We start from the raw sequence: 21,801 nt of genomic DNA, 5'->3' as shown, positions 1-21,801 counted from the left end.
AGTTCATCGTTTGTGTAGCGAGGTTACAGTTTTGGATAACTGAGCAAATGTTTACTCAAATAAACTGACGTTCTCAGCCTTCAATGCTACGTTGACAAACAGCTGTACGTACTCAATAATTATGACTAATACCTCTCCATTTGTGACGTTGATGGCCAAATATATGTCGCCAAAAGACCCCGATCCAATTTTCCGGACAAGCTTGTACTTCCCACCGACAATAAATTCGGCTTTAGAGCCACTGCTGCTCGCCATAATATCCACCAAATGACGATCGCCGCTCGATTCACTTCAGGAAATTCTGTTGTAACCAAATGGTCGGCGAAACATAAATGTAATCCTGACCCCGTTGGTGTTGGTCAATATGGACGAATGGTAGCTAAATGAGAACTTGCTAACGTAATGCGCAAATTTTTTTTGGGGGGGGGGAACAAAAAAAAAACATAAGGTACCATCCACAAAAGATCGTTAAAATACGAATTCCTTTAAGAAACACTGTATGACGTGGTAGTAAGAACGTCTAATTCGATCGAACGGCCTTGTACGACCAGCCAGTCACAGCTACTCGAAAACGCAGCTAGTCAAGCTTAGCGTTAGCGAGGACCGTTGCTGGGAGGTGGGGGAGAGAAAAAAAAAAAACGACCTCCACACTGAGGGTTCAAAAGACAAAACAATTACGCTACGGACGATAATGTTTCTCTATCCGAACATTTCAGTCCTTAATCACTAGCGTGCTAACTTCAAGGGTCGCAACCGTTTGTCCACAGCGCAACCCACTCAATCCGCCATCTTGTCTTCTCTACCCTTTCTCTGTGGTTTCCGTTGGAGACAATTTGCTCAACTCTGATAGCGAATGGCCCCTTCAGATGCTATCGGAAATCAGGGTGTTCTCTCCCACGGTGGCTTTCCATTGGATTTTAATGAGAGTTGACAGTATTTCTAAGTAATTATAATTAAGTGTGTGATTAGGTAACAAAGAAATCTAAGTTTTAAAAAAGTTGTTTCAAGCCTTGTCAATTAATAAGAAAAAAACACGACATAACACGGATGACTATAAAACAATAAGGACTTGGGATATATATATAAAAAAAGAAGTATTTTATTTCGAGGAATATTTCCCATGATAAAAGATGGCGTTGTTTTAAACATTCAAATAGCATTAAAAATAAAAATTTACAAATAAAAAAAAATCAAAATCACTGAATAGTTTGGAAATCATTAACCGCTCCAATAGCGTCACCTACTGGCATTGCTCGTTAATCCGGACCAAAGAAAAGGTCTACAAAATGACATTAAAAATTGGACACTGGATTCTGTGCAGTGTTTGCCTTTCTGTTTTGACTGTACTAACTCGGATATGTTTGTAGAGGCATGTGGGGAGTATTTGCATGAGTTAGCTAATTAAACATGTTGTTATGCTGCATTCTGCAGAAAAATGGTCATTCACTGTAAAAGGGTTCAAATATACCCCGCTAATAAGACAGTTAAAATTAGGCTATCAAATACTGTGTAATAGATACGTGTAACAAATTATTGATAGCATAAAATCATGTAATTTTCATTAAATTTCATTCATTTATTAAAAGACCGACGGAACCCCATGAGCACTCGCTGACGAAGGCAAGGAAAAACACCCCCTTGAGAAGAAACCTCAAGCAGACCCAAGATTTGGTGTGGGGCGGCTTTCTACCTCGATCGGTTGAGTTAGGTTACATCACACAGCAAACTGGGTTGAATTAGTTTACGTCATCCAATAAACTAGTTTGTGCCCGAAAAGTAAAATACAATGTTATCATTTCCATACAAGATAAGTTTGTACTACCCTGTCATGTGTCTGTGTTCATCAGCTTGATATGACACACAATGGAAAATAATGTACTGTTTGTGATTGGACAATATTACAACTGTGTTTTCTTACATTTTATTTCCACATCCACCATGCTTTACACAAAATAAATGAATAAACAGACACACAGGTCCAAAGTTCCATTTTAGTTCGATATTTGTTTTGCAACTTGTTGTTTTGTTTTAAGGGCACAATCTTACGTGCCTCCTGGCCTTGGAAATCCAACCAATCAGGGACAACTCCAAGCTATGTACACATTATTGGTGGGAAAGCACACCTGTTACCCACACAGAAACTCATACGTGTTGTAGAAGAAATGAAGTTAGTTGTACTGCTCTGTTTTGTCCTGCTGCTTTCTGGTGAGTCAATTCATGGAACATACTGACTTTTTAAAATGCTACGAAGTATTGGTTTCATTGTAGTGTTTGTGTCTGTAGTCCCAACCCTGCAAGTTGGGACTGGGTCTGCAGAAAGTGATCCACATGGTCAAGATAGTCTTGCAGAGGTGAGGGAATTGGCTCCCCCCCCCCTTCTTTCATTCTTTCAATTTAATTATTCTGTACACGACTACCATACTCGTGCAATCTAATGATACCCATTACAAAAGCTTTTTTTTTTTTTTTTTTTTTTAAAGTAACCAGCCTTAACTGAGTAAACAGTCCAAAAGTGAAACACTCTTTGCACAAATGTTGATCCCAAATGATTTCTGCGAGGCTCCTGTGATAGCAACAGCAGAATATATTGTTTGGCAAAGACACTGACAGACGCATCACGATTCAGCTTTTTTTTTAAAAAATATTTATGTACACGGAAGACAGGGCATTTTGCAGAAGGTTGTAAATTTAATTTAGTGTGTTTCAATTTGTTTTTAAAAAGAGGCAAAAATAGCAGCAAATGTGATCGTCCACGCAATAGTTTGGTCATCTGTCAAGATCAAAACATCCATCCAAGACTTGCTGTTTTATCAAATAACTTGAGCAATTAAATTAAAGCACGATCCTAACAAACGTGCTGAGGACATTGGATAAAGGTAAAAAGGACTGGATTACAAGCAAAAAACTGAAAACTGCAACTAAAACCCAAATCTAATATGTTGGTTGTATATTCCATATATTAAAAAAAAAAACCTGCAACTACATTTGTGTCAAGCCTGCCTGTGAGAAGTATGAAGAAGGATTTTGCACCAAGGAGATGGATCCGGTGTGCGGCAGTGATGGACATACCTACTCCAATGAGTGCATTCTCTGCCTGGAAAATAGGCATGTATAAGTCGTTCTCACACTGTCTACCTCATTCACTTGCACACACACTCCGGTACATTGCCCTGAAACATTTTTCTTTTGTGACCAACAGAATGAAGATGAAGAATGTGAAGGTGGCAAGGAAGGGATGGTGCAATCCATAACAATGTGTAACATATTGCCTTGTAATAGGCTTATTTGATATGATGAAAAGCATGCCTTCTCAATAAAACTTTGAACATGTACCCTGCAGTGGCGGTTCTAGCCTGTTTTTAACGGGGGTGGGGGGAAGATTGGGTCCAAGGGTTTTTTTCAGGGTAGCCGGAATACAATCGTCAATGGGGGTGGGGGGCAGATCGACATATATATATATATATATATATATTATTTTTCCGGTCGCCTGGAAGTGCAAAACATAAATTGTGAAACACTTTAACATTTCAGAAAACAAAAAGAAAACACGAATCACTAACATTTCAGAAAACACAAAAAGAAAACGTGAAACCCTTTAACATTTCAGAAAACACAAAAACAAAACATGAAACACTTCAGAAAAGGGACTATGAAGCAATGTTGGAAAAACAGTGTGGCATGCATTCCAATTGCTGACAAATTACAAGCGACGATCCCCCCCAAGCTAGATATTTAATGTTCACTAGTCAACGACTTGAACACCTTCTCCTGCAGATTTGAAAAGGACACTTTCACACCCCACACCCACCAAGCCGCACCACCGACCACTATCACACCACCGACTTCTGCGCTAACCATCCACGAACAGGATGTGAGACGCATCTTCAAACAACAAAACATTAACAAAGCGGCAGGCCCAGACCAGATGTCCCCATCCTGCCTCAAAGTCTGCGCGGACCAGCTCGCTCCAGTCTTCACATAGATTTTCAATAAATCTCTGGAACTGTGCGAAGTACCATCCTGTTTCAAACGCTCCACCAGCTTTCCAGTCCCCAAGAAACCTACAATCTCGGGTCTAAATGACTACAGGCCTGTCGCCTTGACATCTGTGGTCATGAAGTCCTTTGAACGTCTCGTGCTGGACCACCTCAAGAGCGTCATAGGTCCCCTGCTGGACCCCCTGCAGTTTGCCTACCGAGCGAACAGGTCTGTGGATGATGCAGTCAACATGGGACTGCACTTCATCCTAGAACACCTCGACAGTGCAGGGACCTATGCAAGGATCCTGTTCGTGGACTTCTGCTCAGCATTCAACACCATTATCCCTGAACTCCTTTCATCCAAGCTTCTCCAGCTCAGCGTCTCACCTGCCATATGCCAGTGGATATACAGCTTCCTGACGGGCAAGACACAGCAGGTGAGGCTGGGGGAGACCACCTCATCCAAACGCAGCATCAGCACTGGGGCACCCCAAAGTTGTGTCCTCTCTCCGCTGCTCTTCTCTCTCTACACGAACGACTGCACCTCAACGCACCCGGCTGTCAAACCCCTGAAGTTTGCAGATGGCACCACTGTCATCGGCCTCATCAACGACGATAATAACAAGATATTTAATGTTCAAATTGATAAACTTCATCATCTAGGGTCCATAATATCATCAAAAGCTTCAAAGAACCTGGAGAAATCACTGCATGGAAGCGACAAGGACGAAAACCAACATTGAATGCCCGTGAACTTCGATCCTTCAGCATCAAAAACCGACATCAATCTGTAAAGGATATCACCAGATGAGCTGAGGAACACTTCAGAAAACCAATGTCAGTAAATACAGTTCGGCGCTACATCCGTAAGTGCAACGTAAAACTCTACTATGCAAAGAAAAAGCCATTTATCAACAACACCCAGAAACGCCGCCGTCTTCTCTGGGCCTGAGCTAATCTAAGATGGACTGCTGCAGAGTGGAAAAGTGTTCTGTGGTCCAACGAGTCCACATTTCAAATTGTTTTTGGAAATTGTGGACGTCGTGTCCTACGGGCCAAAGAGGAAAATAACCATCCGGACGGACTGTTATGGACACAAAGTTCAAAAGGCAGCATCTGTGATGGTATGGGCTGTGTTAGTGCCAACGGCATGGGTAACTTACACATCTGTGAAGGCACCATTAATGCTGAAAGGTACATACAGGTTTTGGAGAAACATATGCTGTCATCCAAGCAACGTCTTTTTCATGGACGCCCCTGCTTATTTTAGCAAGACAATGCCAAACCACATGCTGCACGTGTTACAACAGCGTGGCTTCGTAGTAAAAGAGTGCAGGTATTAGACTGGCTAGACCTGTCTAATAGTTGGTATGTCCATCACTGCCACAGCCCAGACCTGTCTCCCATTGAAAATGTGTGCCGCATTATGGAGCGTAAAATACGACAACGGAGACCCTGGACTGTTGAACAGCTGAAGCTGTACATCAAGCAAGAAGGGGAAAGAATTCCACCTACAAAGCTTAAACAATTAGTGTTGTCACTTCCCAAACGTTTATTGAATGTTGTTAAAAGAAAAGGTGATGTAACACAGTGGTAAACATGAGTCTGTCCCAGCTTTTTAGGAACGTGTTGCAACCATACAATTCTAAGTTAATGATTATTTGCTAAAAACAATAAATTTTCTAGGTTTGAACATTAAATATCTTGTCTTTGTAGTCTATTCAATTAAATATAGGTTGAACATTATTTGCAAATCATTATCCATCCATTCATTTTCTGAGCCGCTTCTCCTCACTAATATATACATAATGGACAGCTATTTGTCTTCTTTTTTTTTTAAATATAGCAGTGTGAAGTATTTGGCATCTGTAAATGTGTTTGCATTAAAAACAGACTGTAGCTTGCAAATATTTGTTTGTGAACGTACAAACACAGAAAAAAAGCCGGGCTTCATTTCTGTCTTGGACTATGGCAAATGCGGATTTTTTTCACAGGAAGGAGCTCCTTCAGCCTGTTTTTATTTCAAATTTTTGGGAAAGCCCCTTTTGACGGACAAGTCCAGTCACATCATATCCATTTTGGACAACAGTGAGGGGGGGCAAGCCCAGTCTTTGGGGGCCACAGGCCCTCCTTAGAACCACCACTGGAACCCTAAACTCGGTCTATTTCAACATTTTGGTGCGTGTTATGGATCATCAACACACTAGCTGACAATTACACTCTGTTTTAAGGTTCGCAGCTCAGCCTGTATGAAAGGATAATTACAACCAAACGTTCCACATATTTAAGCAAGTCAATTAATGCATATGGAGAAAAAGGATCTTTTTACTGAATAAAAGCAAGTCAAATATGTTGAGAAAGGAATGACAAAAGGACACCTGAAGAAAATCGTTGTACTGTTTATTACTTTTATTTTTATTTTTGTGTGACTCAAACAGTTAACAGGAGTTCCAACTTCTGACAGAGGGATACAGTATAAACGAAACTTTATGTGAGGCAAAAATGCATCATATTAAGGGAGGAACTGTTAAAAAGTCACTTATGAGCAACAATCAGGTATTTGAAGCTGCTGTTGTTCCTGGAGTACGAAAAACCACTCAATGCTCCAATGTATTTCTGCCAATCCTAACCAATCTCAAAGGGAAAACGTTTAAGGCTTAGAAATACAATTCGTCTTTCAAATACAAAAAATTTTGAAAGACTAATTTTCAAACTGTTTTTTTTCCCATTGATGAGTGCCATGCTAATTTGGTCTATCGAAGCCATAATATAGACAGTGGAATTAATAAATTATGATTTTATCTAAATGATCAATGACATTGTAAAATTTAATAAATACAGAAAACATGGGTGTAGTGAAATATTAATTTTATAACTGAATTATCATCAATGTGGTTGGATTGAAAGCAAACAAAAACAAATGCATAATTTGACCTCATTAGAAAATGATGTACATGAGCAAATGTTTACAATACAGGTGCTGTGAAGCAAATTGATAAATTACATTACTGGAGGTATATGGAACATTTCTAGAAACTTTATATATTTCTAATATTTGTATTTTTTTATTTTTTTTACTGCCGTTCCATTGCTGTGGTTGCTTCCCAGTCTTAATTTGAAAATGTTTCCTGGAAAAGTGCTATTTCTCGTCGACATCCTTTTGACGCACCGCCTTAGCAAAGCCTGTCAGCACCTGGATGAAGCGGATCCGCACCTCAGCCGTGTCCTCGCCCACCCACGGCTCGTTCCGGGCACCACGCGGAGTTCCGACCTTTCACTCGGAGGTTTGTCACCTGCTTCATGAATTTGTGACTCAAAGGAGCCGAGGTCCCACCGGACTCGCTGCTGCCTGTCGACAGGAGAAGCGGGGTGTTCGCCGCATCTGTTGCCTGGGTGAATTCATGATATGCTAGCATCCACCTAGCTGTAATCCAAGGGAACGACGTTTTTTTTGTTGTTGTTGTTGTTTTTGTTTTAATTTGTATATCTAAAATCACTAATGACAGCTCGTGGTTCTGGTGGACTGCGCTCCGCGTGAGTCTTCAGTAAATAGTCGGCCCACTAAATGGTGTTTAAAAAAAAAGGCGTCTTAAAACCAAGGCGGACCTGAATGTGTAGGAATGGGTTTGGCGTGAGGCTGCAGGGAGGTAACGGCAGCTAGCCTGCTAGCTCGATGGTAGTTAACATGTAGGATATGCAGCGACTGTACAGCAGTCCTGTTGGCTAACATGGACTTTGTGTTGCCCGTCGAGCCCGATGCAGTAGGAGACAGGTAAATACAACGATGACACCGAATTCGGCAGCCTGAAGCTAGGCGACCATGGAGTCTTTCCTGCAGATCGCTCCCCACTCTCTGGCCATCGTGCTGTCCAGGGTCGGGGCCGGGGAGGCGGTGGGGGCGGCCGGAGTGTCAGAGAGCGACGAGCTCCCGAGACACCACACCGGCTATGAGATATTTGCCGATTTCAAAGCGGAAAACACTCAGCATCACGTATGGAATCAACGGATTACAGAGGCTGTGTCCGAGACTTTCTTCCTGGGATGGATAGACGAGCATGTGCTGCTTATACAGGGGAAGGAAGACCACCTGGAGGTGCTGAGGGAGGGATGGATGCGGAGGTCCCTCAACCCGCCTCGGGGATTCACCATCAAATATCTGGGTAAGCCTTCCATGTACCTGCTAAATGCTGCTGTGTGGCAATGAAATCTTTTATCAGCACAAATAACACACAGTTTCACATCTACATTTGTCATTGGACAAATGGCAATTGAGCATCTCGGTATATTTTGTGCAACAAAAATATTGGTACCCTTAATATTAGGGATGGGCGAGTACCGATACCAGGTATTGATTACCTGATTTCAAGGTATCGGGTACTCGTCAACGCTGCCGATACCAACCTCAGATGCTTTAAGGCAAAAAAAAAATCTGACATTAAGTCCTCCTCGCCAGGAGCTGGCGCTTCACTGGCAGTTTGAGACATTGGACAAGTTTGTTCACAATTGAAATTTTAATTTTTCAATGCTGTCGTTTGGCGTTTGGTTTTACCAGCAATAGACCGATAGTTTTTTTTAAGGGCCAATACCAATTATTAATAGCCAAGGAGGGCCATAACTGATATTTGGAGCTGATATTCATTTACAGTAAAAGATAAAATATTGGCGTCAGATTTTTTTAATAATACAAACGCCAACACTTAATTTCATTTAAATGCCTTTATGCATATGCTCCCAGGCTTAGCAGTATGTCATAAAGCTAAATGAATATGGAGCTCCCTAAAGTTGTCTACTGTAAATAGTTTTCCAAAACATAACTGAAATGTCAGTCTTTCACTTATGTTTGTTTAAAGTTGGGGGGGGAAAAAGTGTGTGGCATTCCCAGGGTCAGCAAAATGGGTTATAAACTTACCTGAAAATTTATATAAATAGTTAAGGGCTTATATAAGGTCACTTCAGAATACTGTAGTCCAATGTTTTGTTCTTAGCCTTTCTTGGGGGGGTGTTAAGGGTCATTACCTCCTGAAAATCTCCTCTCTTCAGTTGGCGACCTCGCATTAGCAGTAGCTACAGTTGTGCTCACTCGCAATAATTAAGTTTGAAAGCATGTTAGCTCATAGCTGTATTTGGATCGGAGGCACAAACAAGTTCGGCCATTTCAAGGTCAACACAGGTTTGTGTCTTAAAGTATTGCGATTTTCAGTTTCGATACTGTATTGTATAAGGCTTAGACTGCATATATACACTGTACATACACTGTATATATGTACTGTATATGTGTGTACTATGTGTATGTATAGGTACTGTATATGTTTGTACCCGACCACGACTATTTTACGGCACTGTGTTGAAGCTCTTAAGTTAAATGATATATTTTAACATCAATATTATTATAAAAATATAAGTATTATTGTTATAAATTTTATATTCAATTAAATTATTAATTTGCTGTTGTACAAAAAAAACCCATCAGTTTGATTTTGATTAAAACATTAACTACATTAATTTTTAACTTAACAGTAGCTTGATTGATTTTTGACTGTGAAGCCCAGTGAGTACGCTCAATTTGGGTTGAAAAAGGTAATTTATTTCAAATTCCTAATTCCAGGCGGCACAGTGTTCGACTGGTTAGAGCGTCTGCCTCACAATTCTGAGGACCGGGTTCAATCCCTGGCCCCGCCTGTGTGGAGTTTGCATGTTCTCCCCGTGCCTGCGTGGGTTTTTTCCGCGCACGCCGGTTTCCTCCCACATCCCAACAACATGCATGGTAGGTTAATTGAAGACTTTTGTTTAAAATGCTAGAGAATAATTTTAAGCTGGGACGCTCCAGCACGCCCGCAAGGGGGTTAACTGTCGAATTAACCAATCGTACAAAGCAACGTGCAGGACTGCAGTGATCGCCAAAATCGGTATTACGACGGCAAAAAAACAACAACAACATTGATTATCCATCCATCAATCCATTTTCGCTTCTCCACACTAGGGTCGCGGGTGTGCTGGAACCTATCCCAGCTATCATCGGGCAGGAGGCGGGGTACACCCTGAACTGGTTGCCAGCCAATCGCAGGGCACATACAAACAAACAACCATTCGCACACACATTCACACCTATGGACAATTTAGAGTTGTCAAGTAACCTACCATGCATGTTTTTGGGACGTGGGCGGAAACCGGAGTGCCCGGAGAAAACCCACGCAGGCACGGGGAGAACATGCAAACTCCACACAGGCGGGGCCGAGGATTGAACCCCGGACCTCAGAACTGTGAGGTAGACGCTCTAACCAGTCTTCTACCGTGCCGCCGCAATACATTTACTTTCAAGCAAATGACCCAACGCACCTGTGTAGCTTGGTGCTAGAGACATTTCATAGAAAATGGATGGACACTACAAAGACAAGATATTTAATATTCAAACTGATAAACTTTGTTTTTAGCAAATAATCATTAACTTAGAATTTTATGGCTGCAACACGTTCCAAAAAAGCTGGGACAGGTGGTAAAAAAAGAAAGTTGAGGAATGCTCATCAAACACCTGTTTGGAACAACCCACAGGTGAACAGGCTAATTGGGAACAGGTGGGTGCCATGATTGGCTAGAAAAGGAGCTTCCCTGTATTGCTCAGTCATTCGCAAGCAAAGCTGGGGCGAGGTTCACCTCTTTGTGAACAAGTGCATGAGAAAATAGTCCAACAGTTTAAGGACAATGTTCCTCAATGTACAATTTCAAGGAATTTAGGGATTTCCATAATATCAAAAGGTTCAGCGATTCTGGAGAAATCACTGCATGTAAGCGGCAAGGCCGAAAACCAACATTGAATGCCCGTGACCTTCCGTGACCGTGCCGATCCCTCAGGCGGCACTGCATCAAAAAGCGATATCAATGTGTAAAGGATATCACCACATGGGCTCAGGAACACTTCAGAAAACCAATGTCAGTAAATGCAGTTCGGCGCTACATCTGTAAGTGCAACTTAAAACTCTACTATGGAAAGCAAAAGCCATTTATCAACAACACCCAGAAATGGTGCCGGCTCATCTAAGATGGACTGATCCAAAGTGGAAAAGTGTTCTGTGGTCCGACGAGTCCACATTTCAAATTGGTTTTGGAAATTGTGGACATTGTGTCCTCCGGGCCAAAGAGGAAAAGAACTATCCGGACTGTTATGGACGCAAAGTTCAAAAGCCAGCATCTGTGATTGTATGGGGCTGTGTTAGTGCCAATGGCATGGGTAACTTACACATCTGTGAACGCACCATTAATGCTGAAAGGTACATACAGGTTTTGGAGAAACATATGCTGCCAGCCAAGCAACGTCTTTTTCATGGACTTATTGGCTTATTTCAGCAAGATGATGCCAAACCACATTCTGCACGTGTTACAACAGCGTGGCTTCATAGTAAAAGAGTGTGGGTACTAGACTGGCCTGCCTGCAGTGCAGACCTGTCTCCCATTGAAAATATGTGGCGCATTATGAAGCGTAAAATACGACAACGGAGACCCTGGACTGAAGAACACCTAAAGCTGTACATCAAGCAAGAATGGGGAAAGAATTCCACCTGCAAAGCTTCAACAATTAGTGTCCTTAGTTCCCAAATGTTTATTGAATGTTGTTAAGAAGAAAAGCTGATGTAACACAGTGGTAAACATGACCCGGTCCCAGCGTGTTGCAGTTATAAAATTTTAAATTCATGATTATTTGCTAAAAACAATAAAGTTTATCCGTTTGAACATTAAATATCTTGTCTTTGTAGTGTATTCAATTAAATATAGGTTGAACATGATTTACAACTCATTGTGTTCTGTTTTTATTTATGTTTAACACAATGTACCAACTTAATTGGAATTGGGGTTGTAGTTGAGATGTCTGAGTTTACATTAGCCAGTTACATGTCTTGGCAGGCCAACAAATATTCATTCATTCTTTCATTCATTTTCCGTACCACTTATCCTCATTAGGGTCGCGGGTGTTCTGGAGCCTATCCCACCATACTCTGGGCGAGAGGCGGGGTACACCCTAAACTGGTCGCCAGCCAATTGCAGGGCACATATAGACAAACAATCACTCAGACTCACATTCAAGTCTTCAATTAACATATCTTGCATGTTTTTCCAATGTGGGAGGAAACCAGAGTACCCGGAGAAAACCCACACAGGCACGGGGACAACATGCAAACTCCACACAGGCGAGGCCGGATTTGAACCCGGGTCTTTACAACTGTGAGGAAGATGTGCTTACCAGTCGCCCACCGTGCCGTCCACTTTCTAATCATTACTCTCCTAAATAAAATTTCAAATGAAACAAGTCTTATATGATGCACCTTGGCTGAAATGTTTATATCATGTCCATCTTGAGTTTCATATGATTCCTAGACTGCATCACACACGGCTTTATTTTGTGAAATCCTGAAGGCTCACATTTCCAGTAAATATCACTCCCTTGTTATTCTCTCTACTCATTCATCCTGATTCCTACAATAAAATAGTGTATTATTATTAATATCCACTAATGACAACTAGAGTTGAGAATTGATTGGAACCAGGACTAACGTTCCAGTTCTCCTGGAATCGTTCAAATTTAAAAATGTCTGTTCCAAGTTTTGATGCCTAAAGTCCGCCCACCGTGAAGAAGAAGTGTTGAAAACCAACGAAGAATAATGCGCACAAAGACGTGCGTGTGCCCAACGGTAGCGGTGGCGAACAAAAGTGTGTCTTTGTTAAAAGTAATGACCAGTCGCCTCAGTGCAACACTTGTAAGATTATATTGTGCAGAGGAGGTTTTCAAGATGTGTAGCGTCTGACGCGCTCCGAACCTCAGCCTACACCGCGCGGAGCTTCATTGAAGTCAACTCAGTCAATTGGGTGAGTGGAAAAAAAAAAACGTCTATGCCAGACAGCTAATAAGCTAACGGCGGTCAGTGGTCTCGTCTCCCAATGCGAGAGACACTGGTGGTGTGGGTACGATCCTCGGTGGGAGGTCGACCCCACGCAGAAAACTTTAACCGGTTACACCTGATTGGACGACTGTCATATCCCCACACGCCCCACACTGAGTACTGTATTGTTCATACAAATTAGAAGACACTGGTCATGGAATTGTGTGTACATGTTTGACTGATGCCGTTGTGCGGGCCAATTTCACGCTGACTTCAAATGGATACCGCGAGTCGGATGAAATTTCTGCACGGGCCGGAAGTGTCTGGGTTAGGTGATTATTTATTTAAACTCATTTCCTAGCCACTTTCTTTTGAATTTGTTGGTACATTTTTGTAAAAATAAATAAATAAAAATTAAAACAACCAAATGATTTTTTGACATATGATTTCTCTCTGTCGTGAACTTAAGCAAATACAATAGGACAAAGTATTGTAAACAGTCAAATGTTGTCTCTAATTCATATATTACTGTAAGCATTAGGAACCCCAAAAAGTTATTTTATTCATTATATTTCTTTCAATTAATTGGCCGATTAATCGGTTATCGGAATTTTATTCTGATGAATATTGGCGTCGGCATTGGCCTAAAGAAAAATCCGTATTGGGTGGGCCCTAATTGAGATACCATCATTCCAGAGCTGTGACCGGTGGACGCCATTGCTAATGTCTTCAACAGTTGTTTTTGGGACTCTGTTACAGCTCTCACGTTTGTCATCAATTGCTGCTGTTTTCCGTTATCATTCCATTCAACACAAGTGGTTTCTTTCTAACCATTGCCTATATCACCAAATATACCTAAAATTTAACATTGTTTCACTTGTCATACAGGCAACTGATGACCTTGAGTGACTGGCAGTATAATGTTGATATTGATGCAAAGCCAAAGCAGTACAGCTACATCCGCCAATATGACAACAGACAAAAACTGTGCTGCTGTGTGGATTGCAGCATTTTGTCAGTAGGTGGATAACTAGAAAGTCACACGAAGAGTCTTGTGCTGATTGGCTGGCTCATGGAATTCTGGATTTCACACAATAAGACTTTAAACACACACTTGTGCATGGACACATCAATTCAGCTTTTGGATGTGTGGGTTTTCTATGAATGGACAGCAGTCTCCAGTTTTTGCAACAGAAGGAAAATAAGGCGGTGGACTCAAAATAACTCCGCCCCTTTCTGTTAGCCCCCTGCCTGCCCCTCCTCTCCATCCTCCTCTCCCACGATACTGAATACAGGGAGAGAGAGCAAGCGAGAGAAGAATGCTGGAGAGCGAAAGAGGGAGGTGAAGGGATGAAGGAGAAGACAAAGAGAAGTGGAGACAGTTTTTGCTCTGTTTGGGATTTACCACATATTATTGACTTATTTGATTTTTTCTTTTGTCTATAAGATGTCCATCATGCCTCAGTTAAGCTGTAGTAGTGTCACGTATGACATTTCTACCCAGCGGGTAAAGCAGCATTTGTCCACGGACTCCTGGAGCAATGTGGATGGCTAGATGGTGAAGAGAGTAGCGTATCTGCTTTCCCATGGATATTTTGTTGTATACTCTCCTCCCTCAACTTGCTTTCTTTTGTATTAGCATGCCCTCCCGGTTTCCCTTCTTGCTTCGTTTGGCTGCACAGGCTTTTTTTTGTGATACAACGGCTCTTCCTTTCCAGAGACCTCCTTTACCCATACCAACAGCATTGTCTCCTAGACTTTGTCCTACTGCTTGGGAATAGATTGCTTAAATCTAAAGGAGACTTTGTTTCTTTTTACTGCCAAGTCTTTTTTCATGTATTTGTGTCAGTAGATGCATTTACTGTCCAATGACTTGCTGTGCTATCATACATTTTTTGTGACCTAAGAAGATGCACGGTGACTGTGGATATACTCATTGCTGCATACCTTTCTAAATCAAATCTGAGGATTATTTTGGTCATGTCAACAGCGACAAGACCATGAATGTAATTATTTTTTCACAAAATGGTGGTGGTTTGATTTTCATTAATTGATTTTAACTACTAGTTCTGCAGAATGGAATTCACGTGAGAAACTGCAGACTGAGTCTTTTACCTGACTCCAATATTCACTTTGCTTGTTTTGACTCAGCCTTGTAAATAAAATTACCACCCAATGTGGTGAGGATGAAGAAGACACACAGCAGCACACTGAGGCGGGCATGGCCCAGCTCTGAACTGTCCGAGCGGCTGCTGTCACCAGCAGCCTGTGCAGATCCTCTTAGGAGCCGCCGCTCTCACAGTGAAAAGGACTACAGAATCCACAAATACAGGAAGAAGAACCACTATCCTGCACAGTATGTGTGTCAGAGTCCGCCTGCTTACATTCACACAGGTACTGTGCACGTCACCAGAGATTGTTTTTGTCAGAGCTTCTAAATAGTCATGGACTCTCTTCATTTTAAATTAGATGTTAGTTTGCTTTTAAAAACTGAGTACAGTTTTAGCCAAACATGTATGCTCATAGGTAGAGCAGGTTGTCCAGTTACCGAATGGTCTCTGGTTCGAATCCCAGCTACAACTGTCCGCATGTCGCAAGTCTGCAAGTGTCCTTTGGGCAAGACACTGAACCCTAATTTGCTCCCAGTGGGCCTGGCAGCGCCTTGCATGGCAGCAGCCACCCACTGGTGTATGAATGTGTGTGTGAGTGGGTGAATGTGAGGCTTTGTAAAGTGCTTTGGGTACTGTGATGGTATAGATAAAGCGCTATATAAGTGCAGTCCATTTACCATTTTCAATTTGATCAAGTCAAAACAGAACAGGGAAGATAACTGAATATCTGTGGCTCCATAGTTAGCTGAATGGTGGTTGTTGCCATGGATACAATCCACCAATTCTGAGACTTTAGTGATTTTGATTGGGTCCATTTGGTGTATGTAATATTTCCTTTTACTAGCAACTTTGGGTAAAAATGAGCAGTTGCGTGTGTGTGTGTATTGTCACACGCGCGTGTACACACACAGAGACAGGCGCTGAATTCCTGCCTAAATAATAAAATGCCCATCGAGCATTATCAAACACAATAACGTACGTGAGGTGCACCATGCAGGTATTATATTTGTCCACTTGGGGACACTATCCTTGCGTTCTGCTGCATGATCTGTGACTTTTAAGTATGTATGTACGGCCCTGTCTTGGTGAAAGACGTGACAGCAAATGAGAGTGTAGAGTTGGCTGACTCTTAACTGGCTAACCCGTTAGCAGTGTTGCCACAGTTACCTTGAAAAGTAACTTGGTTACTTTACTGATTACTTGATTTCAAAAGTATTACTTATCCACGGTACAAAAAGAGCATTAACATAACCGTACCCATTACTTGGTCATATACGCCACACAGGTTACTGAATGGCGTCATCAACATGAATTAATAACTTTTTTTTCCCGATTTTTCTCCCTTTTTTTTCTCTTTTTTTCTTTTTCTATGCAAAGCTGGATGGTTTCATGGTGATTACCTGAGATGAGTAGAGTGAATGGAGCTGTTTGGTGGGTGACAGGGGAGCTGTGTCGCCCATCCAGGGCTGTGACCTTTTTTGGCGAAGGGAGGGGTTTGAGAGGGGGTTGGAGCTGACGTGCTAAACCCCAATGAATAAAACTACCACCTGCGCCAGAGTCAATGAGGGCTGTTACTGGTGTGTTGCGAACGGGACCAAGAATACAAGCAGAAATGGTCATAGGGGAGGGAGAGTTTGGGAAGGTGTTGGTTTGGCTCACCAAGGCGCTCTTGGGCCGTGGTGAGCCCGGTCTTTTCGTCTCATGGAGCATGTGGCAATGAAGTAGCCTGGTTGTCCACAATAGATACACAATCTTTGGTTAAAACGGCGCTGACGTTCCTGATGTTCTAATCTGATGTTGCCGAGTTGCATGGGCTCACCCGATGCAGTGGGGGGTGATGATCAGGCGGTTGGGAGTTCAGAATGTGGCGGAATTGCTAACGGCGCTGTGCCCGCGGAGGATACTAATCTATCATCTTTTACCCCCCTCTCCCGTGCTATTTCCCACAAACGGTTGTCTCGGCGAATGAACAACAAAATTAGGTCCTTGAGTGAGGAAGGCTCCTCCCTGGTTGCAAGCTCGTCCTTGAGTTGCTCCGAAAGCCCTTTGTAAAAAAATATCCCTTAGCATGGCTATATCCTACCCACACTCACCCGTAAGAATTCTCCACACTTACCAGTAAGAATTCTAAATTCAACAGAAGAGGACACCACGGAACTAGAGCCCTGAGTGAGTGTAAGGAGGCGTCGAGTGGCTTCCCTGCCCTGAACGGGATGGTCAAAGACCTTTTTAAGTTCGATGGAAAAGGAGTCAAATGACGTGAGTACCGGGGAGGAATTATGCCATAGCTCGAGTGCCCATTTAGCATCTTTTCCGCGTAGGAGGTTGGTGACAAATGCAACCTTGGATTGTTCAATAGGGTAGCTCAATGGTTGCAGATTGAATACTAGGGAGCGATTTAAGAGGAATTGGCTGCATGAACCTAAGACCCCGAAGTATGGCTCGGGCGGAGGAACATGAGGCTCTTTGTACGGGAGGCAGGATTGATCGGAGGCTGTGGGCTCGGAAGGAATACTCACGGGAGGGTGGCCGGTGTGCATTTGGGAAGAACTGAGGGATACTTATTGAGAGAGGGTGTTGAACGAGGCCATGATCTCGCGGAGAACTTTGTCCTGTCTTCCAATGTGGTCGCTTCTCTTAGCACCTCCTGGGTTGCTGGGTCCATGATGGCCAGAGTATTCTGTCACGATACAATCATATCAGGGTTGACTGGACCCAGAAGCAGACGGAGGCGGAAGAAGTCGCGGAGAATGGTTTATTTAAAATAGAGTTCAGAGTGGGATCTCCAAGGTGTGATGGTGGACCGTCGGGACAAGGAACGTGCGGGAAGCTGTGGCGTGAGCAGGCGGAAGAGCTTGGCGGCTTGGCTGGAGAGAACAGCGAGGCGGGGAGCACAGGAAGGAGCACTGAGGACGAAGAGGAACACAGAGATAAGTACCATTCCAGGGGAGTAGCGTAGCTTACGTGTGAGGAGAGAGCCTAGTGTACCACGGATGAATGTTAATACTCTGGCGGTGGAATCCTGGATCTGGCAGGCTTAAATGGAGGCAATGATGAATGCTGATTGACAACAGATGCTCGGCCGAGGTGGTGCTGATTACTGGGAAGAGAGAGAGAGGGACAGGAGAGAGGGCGACAGGGGCGTAAAGCCGCAACACAATCTCCAACAAAGGAACTGCAGGGCACAGACCATGACAGTAGCTTTTTCTGATTCTGTTTCCCAACAACACACACAAGCGTGCACACATACACGCACACACTTGCTCCCACCATCGTAATTTTGATGCGAAGAGCAAGAAAACTTCTTTGTTCCCGGTGACAAGTTAACGCAGCTGTTTAACTAGCAAACCTGTGGGTGATTGACGTGGGGAGAAGCACTTACTGACGTGAACGTCAGCAGTGCAGCACATTAAACCAGCTCGCGCAGTCCAGACTCCAGACGAAGTTGAAAGCTCTCACTTTTCATTGTAAATATTATTTAAGCTAAGAGTTGTAAGTCCTTCAGTGGGTCGGTCCTTAACTCCAGACAATTTCTGACCGTGCACTTCGGTATGAATAATTAACCCAACAATGCATTGCGCGGTGATCACACCAGTAAAACTCTATTCTTAATGTGTGAATAAAAAAGTAACAACAATCAAATACACCTTTTACTAAGTAAAATAACAAAAATTGTGTGTTGACAGGAAAGCCGTGCATTTCTTTACACTTTTATATTTCATGCACCTTCACTGTGTAGTGTATGATAATCAATGACTTCCCAGTCATTTTCCTTAGTATGTTAGAAAGGAAGTGGTCTGCCTAATTGATAAAATGCTATTGGACACATAGGCTTCTTCTTCTTCAAGTTATCAGCCACAAATGATTACTTGTTAAGAATCATTGTTGACTCATTAGTAACTGTTATTAGTTTGACGGAGTCACTGCAGTCAGATTATTTTCCTGGGTACAGTAACGCATCACATTGCTTGTCACTCAAAATGGCGGCCATTTCGGAGGCATCACTGCCCATTAGCCATTCTGCATGTTGAGTTACTCAGCGTTGCGTTGTGGACATCGGCAGCTCAGTGAATTGAATGTGTTTATTATGTGTTTGTTTTCTTATCATTTGGTCAATAAAGCGATTGAAAGTGCACTGAAGGCAGTATCTATTTTTGACCACTTGCGGGGGCATTATAATATGTTATAACTAGCGCTGGTAGGCTACCTGGTATGTTAAATTATTGATAGGTTCTTCTGTTTAGGTGATTGTAGACTTGCTGTTGTGGTAGACATTGTACTTTATCTTCCTTTTTTATCCCAAACTTGGGACATTCTCTGTCTTTTACGGATTCTCCTCCTATCTTTCCGCTATTGTGCCAACTTTTTTCTACACGGAGTGGCGCATGCGACTGCAGTATCATTAGTCTTTGTGGAAAAATTATCCTTGCAAAGCTTCAAGGCAGAGATTTTGTGACAAAACGCGCTTCCGTCACCGATTCGTGGGAAGTAGAATACGGAAGTGAAGTTATTCGGTTGAAAGAGCGGGAAGATGCGACGCGACGGCGAATTGAGAAGAGGAAAAAATAAGACCGAAATGGCGAAAGTGTGCTCGCATTTATTAGTGAAATGCAAGACGAGGACCCATTTGTTGTAACATGGACCTTTCTCTCCGCCGAAGCATCTTGGGACAAGAGAGACCAAGGTGAAATTAACATAGCACAAATCAGTGAGATTAACATTAGTCTACCTTACTAGCATAACATTCACCCTGTGGAGAGTTTCTGTTTATTATGAGTGCCATCTAACGAAAGTTCAGTGAACTAGTTCATATTTTGGGAAAACATGAACTGAACTTAGTTCATTTCTACCTAATTAACGTTACTGAAAACGCGCATCTGTGAGCAGTTTTCAAACAAATGTTCATTTTCATTCAAGAGTGGCAGGTTTTGTTAGGGACTTCCAGGCCAAAACCCGTCTAAACACACTATACAGTATACGAGCCTTTATATGTGAGGGAACAAACGACGTATTTGGCAACCATTTCAGTGTGGCCACCATTCATGTTTTCAGGTGCAAGGTGCGTTCAGTGACACACCGTAAATGGGATAGATTGTGTTCTTTGTTTGGAAAATGATTTGTTTCAGAATGCTTTAGTTAAAACACTGTCATAATACGGAATTTATTTTGATTTGTAGTATAAGACTAGATCAAATATTTTGGAAATACAGGAAGTCCTCGATTTACGAACGAGTTCCGTTCCTACGCTGGAGACGTAACACGAATTTCCGTGTAAGTCGGATTTCACCGTTAAAGTCAAAATGTTACTGTCGAAATACTTCTGTTACGGGTATTATCCCACGTGATTGTGACAGCAAGCCTCAGTGTGTGTTGGCGTGTGCTTCGATGTGTGAGTGAGACGGGACTTCGCAGGCGTCGTCCGGCGGGACTGCGAAGGAGGAAGGAGTGCGCGCAGGTGCGAGTGTGTACAGTAGCAAGTGTAGTGACGGCGACCGGGGAAGAGTAGCGATTAGCGGAGGACCCGTTTGACGTTGAATGTGAAGAGGAGCTAATAAAGCCATTAAAGCAGCAAATCGGTGCTTCGTGCCTTTATTGTTGCCGCCACCCAGCTCAGCTGTGCAACGAGAGAAGGGAGTTAGCCCCTGCGTCTCCCGACCACGGCCAGGTGTCCGTACCAGGAAAGGTTAACACTTCGTATAAAGAAACACATTATCCTTGCAAAGCTTCGAGTCAGAGATTTTGTGACAAAACACGCTTCCGTCACCAATTCGTGGGAAGTAGAATACGGAAGTGAAGTTATTCGGTTGAAAGAGCGGGAAGATGCGACGCGACGGGGAATATATACATTAAAATAAAAAAATAAGATGCTTGTACTTACCATTACTGCTGAGAGTGTGAAAAAAGGAGGGCGAAAAAGGCAAAGATACTCCCGCCGCACAAACACAGACAAGGACTATGCACTAGCTAAGCAGAAACACTATGGTCCTGAGACAAAATGGCAGACGAGGCACGGGCGTCGTAAAGTCGAAACGTCGTAGGTCGAGTGCATCGTAACTCGAGGACTTCCTTTATAGTCTGCCAGAGCTGCTCGGAATGCAAAGTTACCAACGTCCTTTCACCATCGTTCCTGTCATACTGTGTTGCGTGTTTTTGTTTGCACATTAAGGACAAAAGTTGTTTTTTTTTCCAATTCCTCATTTAAAAAAAAAAAAAAAAAAAAAAAAAGACCATTCAACCAACAAGGTTTTCCTCATATTATTGGGATTGTAGGGTGAAAGCTGCAGCTGGCAACTAGTGTGGACTGAATGGGTGGCAACAATGGGGAAATGAAATGCCAGTATTTTGAAGGTAATAGAGGGGGTGTTACCCTCAAAATACAGAAACATACAGTATTGTAAAAAATAACTATGACCTACTTCATTTTGGAACAGTGAACTTAGTTCAAAATTTTGAATTATGAACTGTGAACTGAACGAGTAAATGTTTGGATCAGTAGGAAATAAACTTTCCCAACACTGGATGTGGCTTTGTTTATTATGAAAGTGACAAGTATGGTATGCAACCATAATATTACTTATTATGGCCAGTATAGTATACTACCATCTGATGATCTGGAAGTGGCAAAACATTGAGTCAAGTTGGTGAAAAATGTGGCCAGAGAGGAATAAGAGTAAAATGGGTCATGTACCCAAACAGAGGAGGGTTTTGGTGAAGTCAGATTAAGGAAATATTTGTTTTTCCCAAGGTTTCTTCATTTTAGTTTCAACAAATTGAACACTTCCAAAAATTCTTATTCCTAGTCTGGTGGTCTAAGATCATAAATGCACAGCCATAAATCTA

At 42.5% G+C, this 21,801-nt stretch overlaps 2 protein-coding genes across 10 annotated transcripts in view; one reads left to right on the top strand and one right to left on the bottom strand.

Moving 5' to 3' along the window:
* csnk1a1 (casein kinase 1, alpha 1) overlaps window positions 1-826 on the bottom strand; it is a 64,065-nt gene extending 63,239 nt beyond the window's left edge. For 3 of the 6 annotated variants that reach the window (XM_061686071.1, XM_061686073.1, XM_061686072.1), the window contains exon 1: window positions 133-826. In XM_061686071.1, coding sequence (XP_061542055.1) covers window positions 133-255 — 123 coding nt within the window. In that variant the 5' untranslated portion in view covers window positions 256-826. The remainder of the gene's footprint in view (window positions 1-132) is intronic. The other 3 variants (XM_061686074.1, XM_061686075.1, XM_061686076.1) reach the window with 1 other exon arrangement.
* Window positions 827-7,177: 6,351 nt separating this feature from the next.
* LOC133407879 (storkhead-box protein 2-like) overlaps window positions 7,178-21,801 on the top strand; it is a 64,104-nt gene continuing 49,480 nt past the window's right edge. The window contains exons 1-2 of one of the 4 annotated variants that reach the window (XM_061686198.1): window positions 7,178-7,264; window positions 8,053-8,140. In XM_061686198.1, the coding sequence (XP_061542182.1) occupies window positions 7,178-7,264; window positions 8,053-8,140 (175 nt within the window). Of the gene's footprint in view, window positions 8,141-14,954; window positions 15,245-21,801 lie in introns of those variants that run through there. The other 3 variants (XM_061686196.1, XM_061686200.1, XM_061686197.1) reach the window with 3 other exon arrangements.

Source organism: Phycodurus eques, chromosome 9, assembly GCF_024500275.1.
Source record: "Phycodurus eques isolate BA_2022a chromosome 9, UOR_Pequ_1.1, whole genome shotgun sequence".
NCBI lineage: Eukaryota > Metazoa > Chordata > Actinopteri > Syngnathiformes > Syngnathidae > Phycodurus > Phycodurus eques.
Note: the sequence above shows the minus strand (reverse complement) of the source record. Positions and strands in the feature narration are given on the sequence as shown.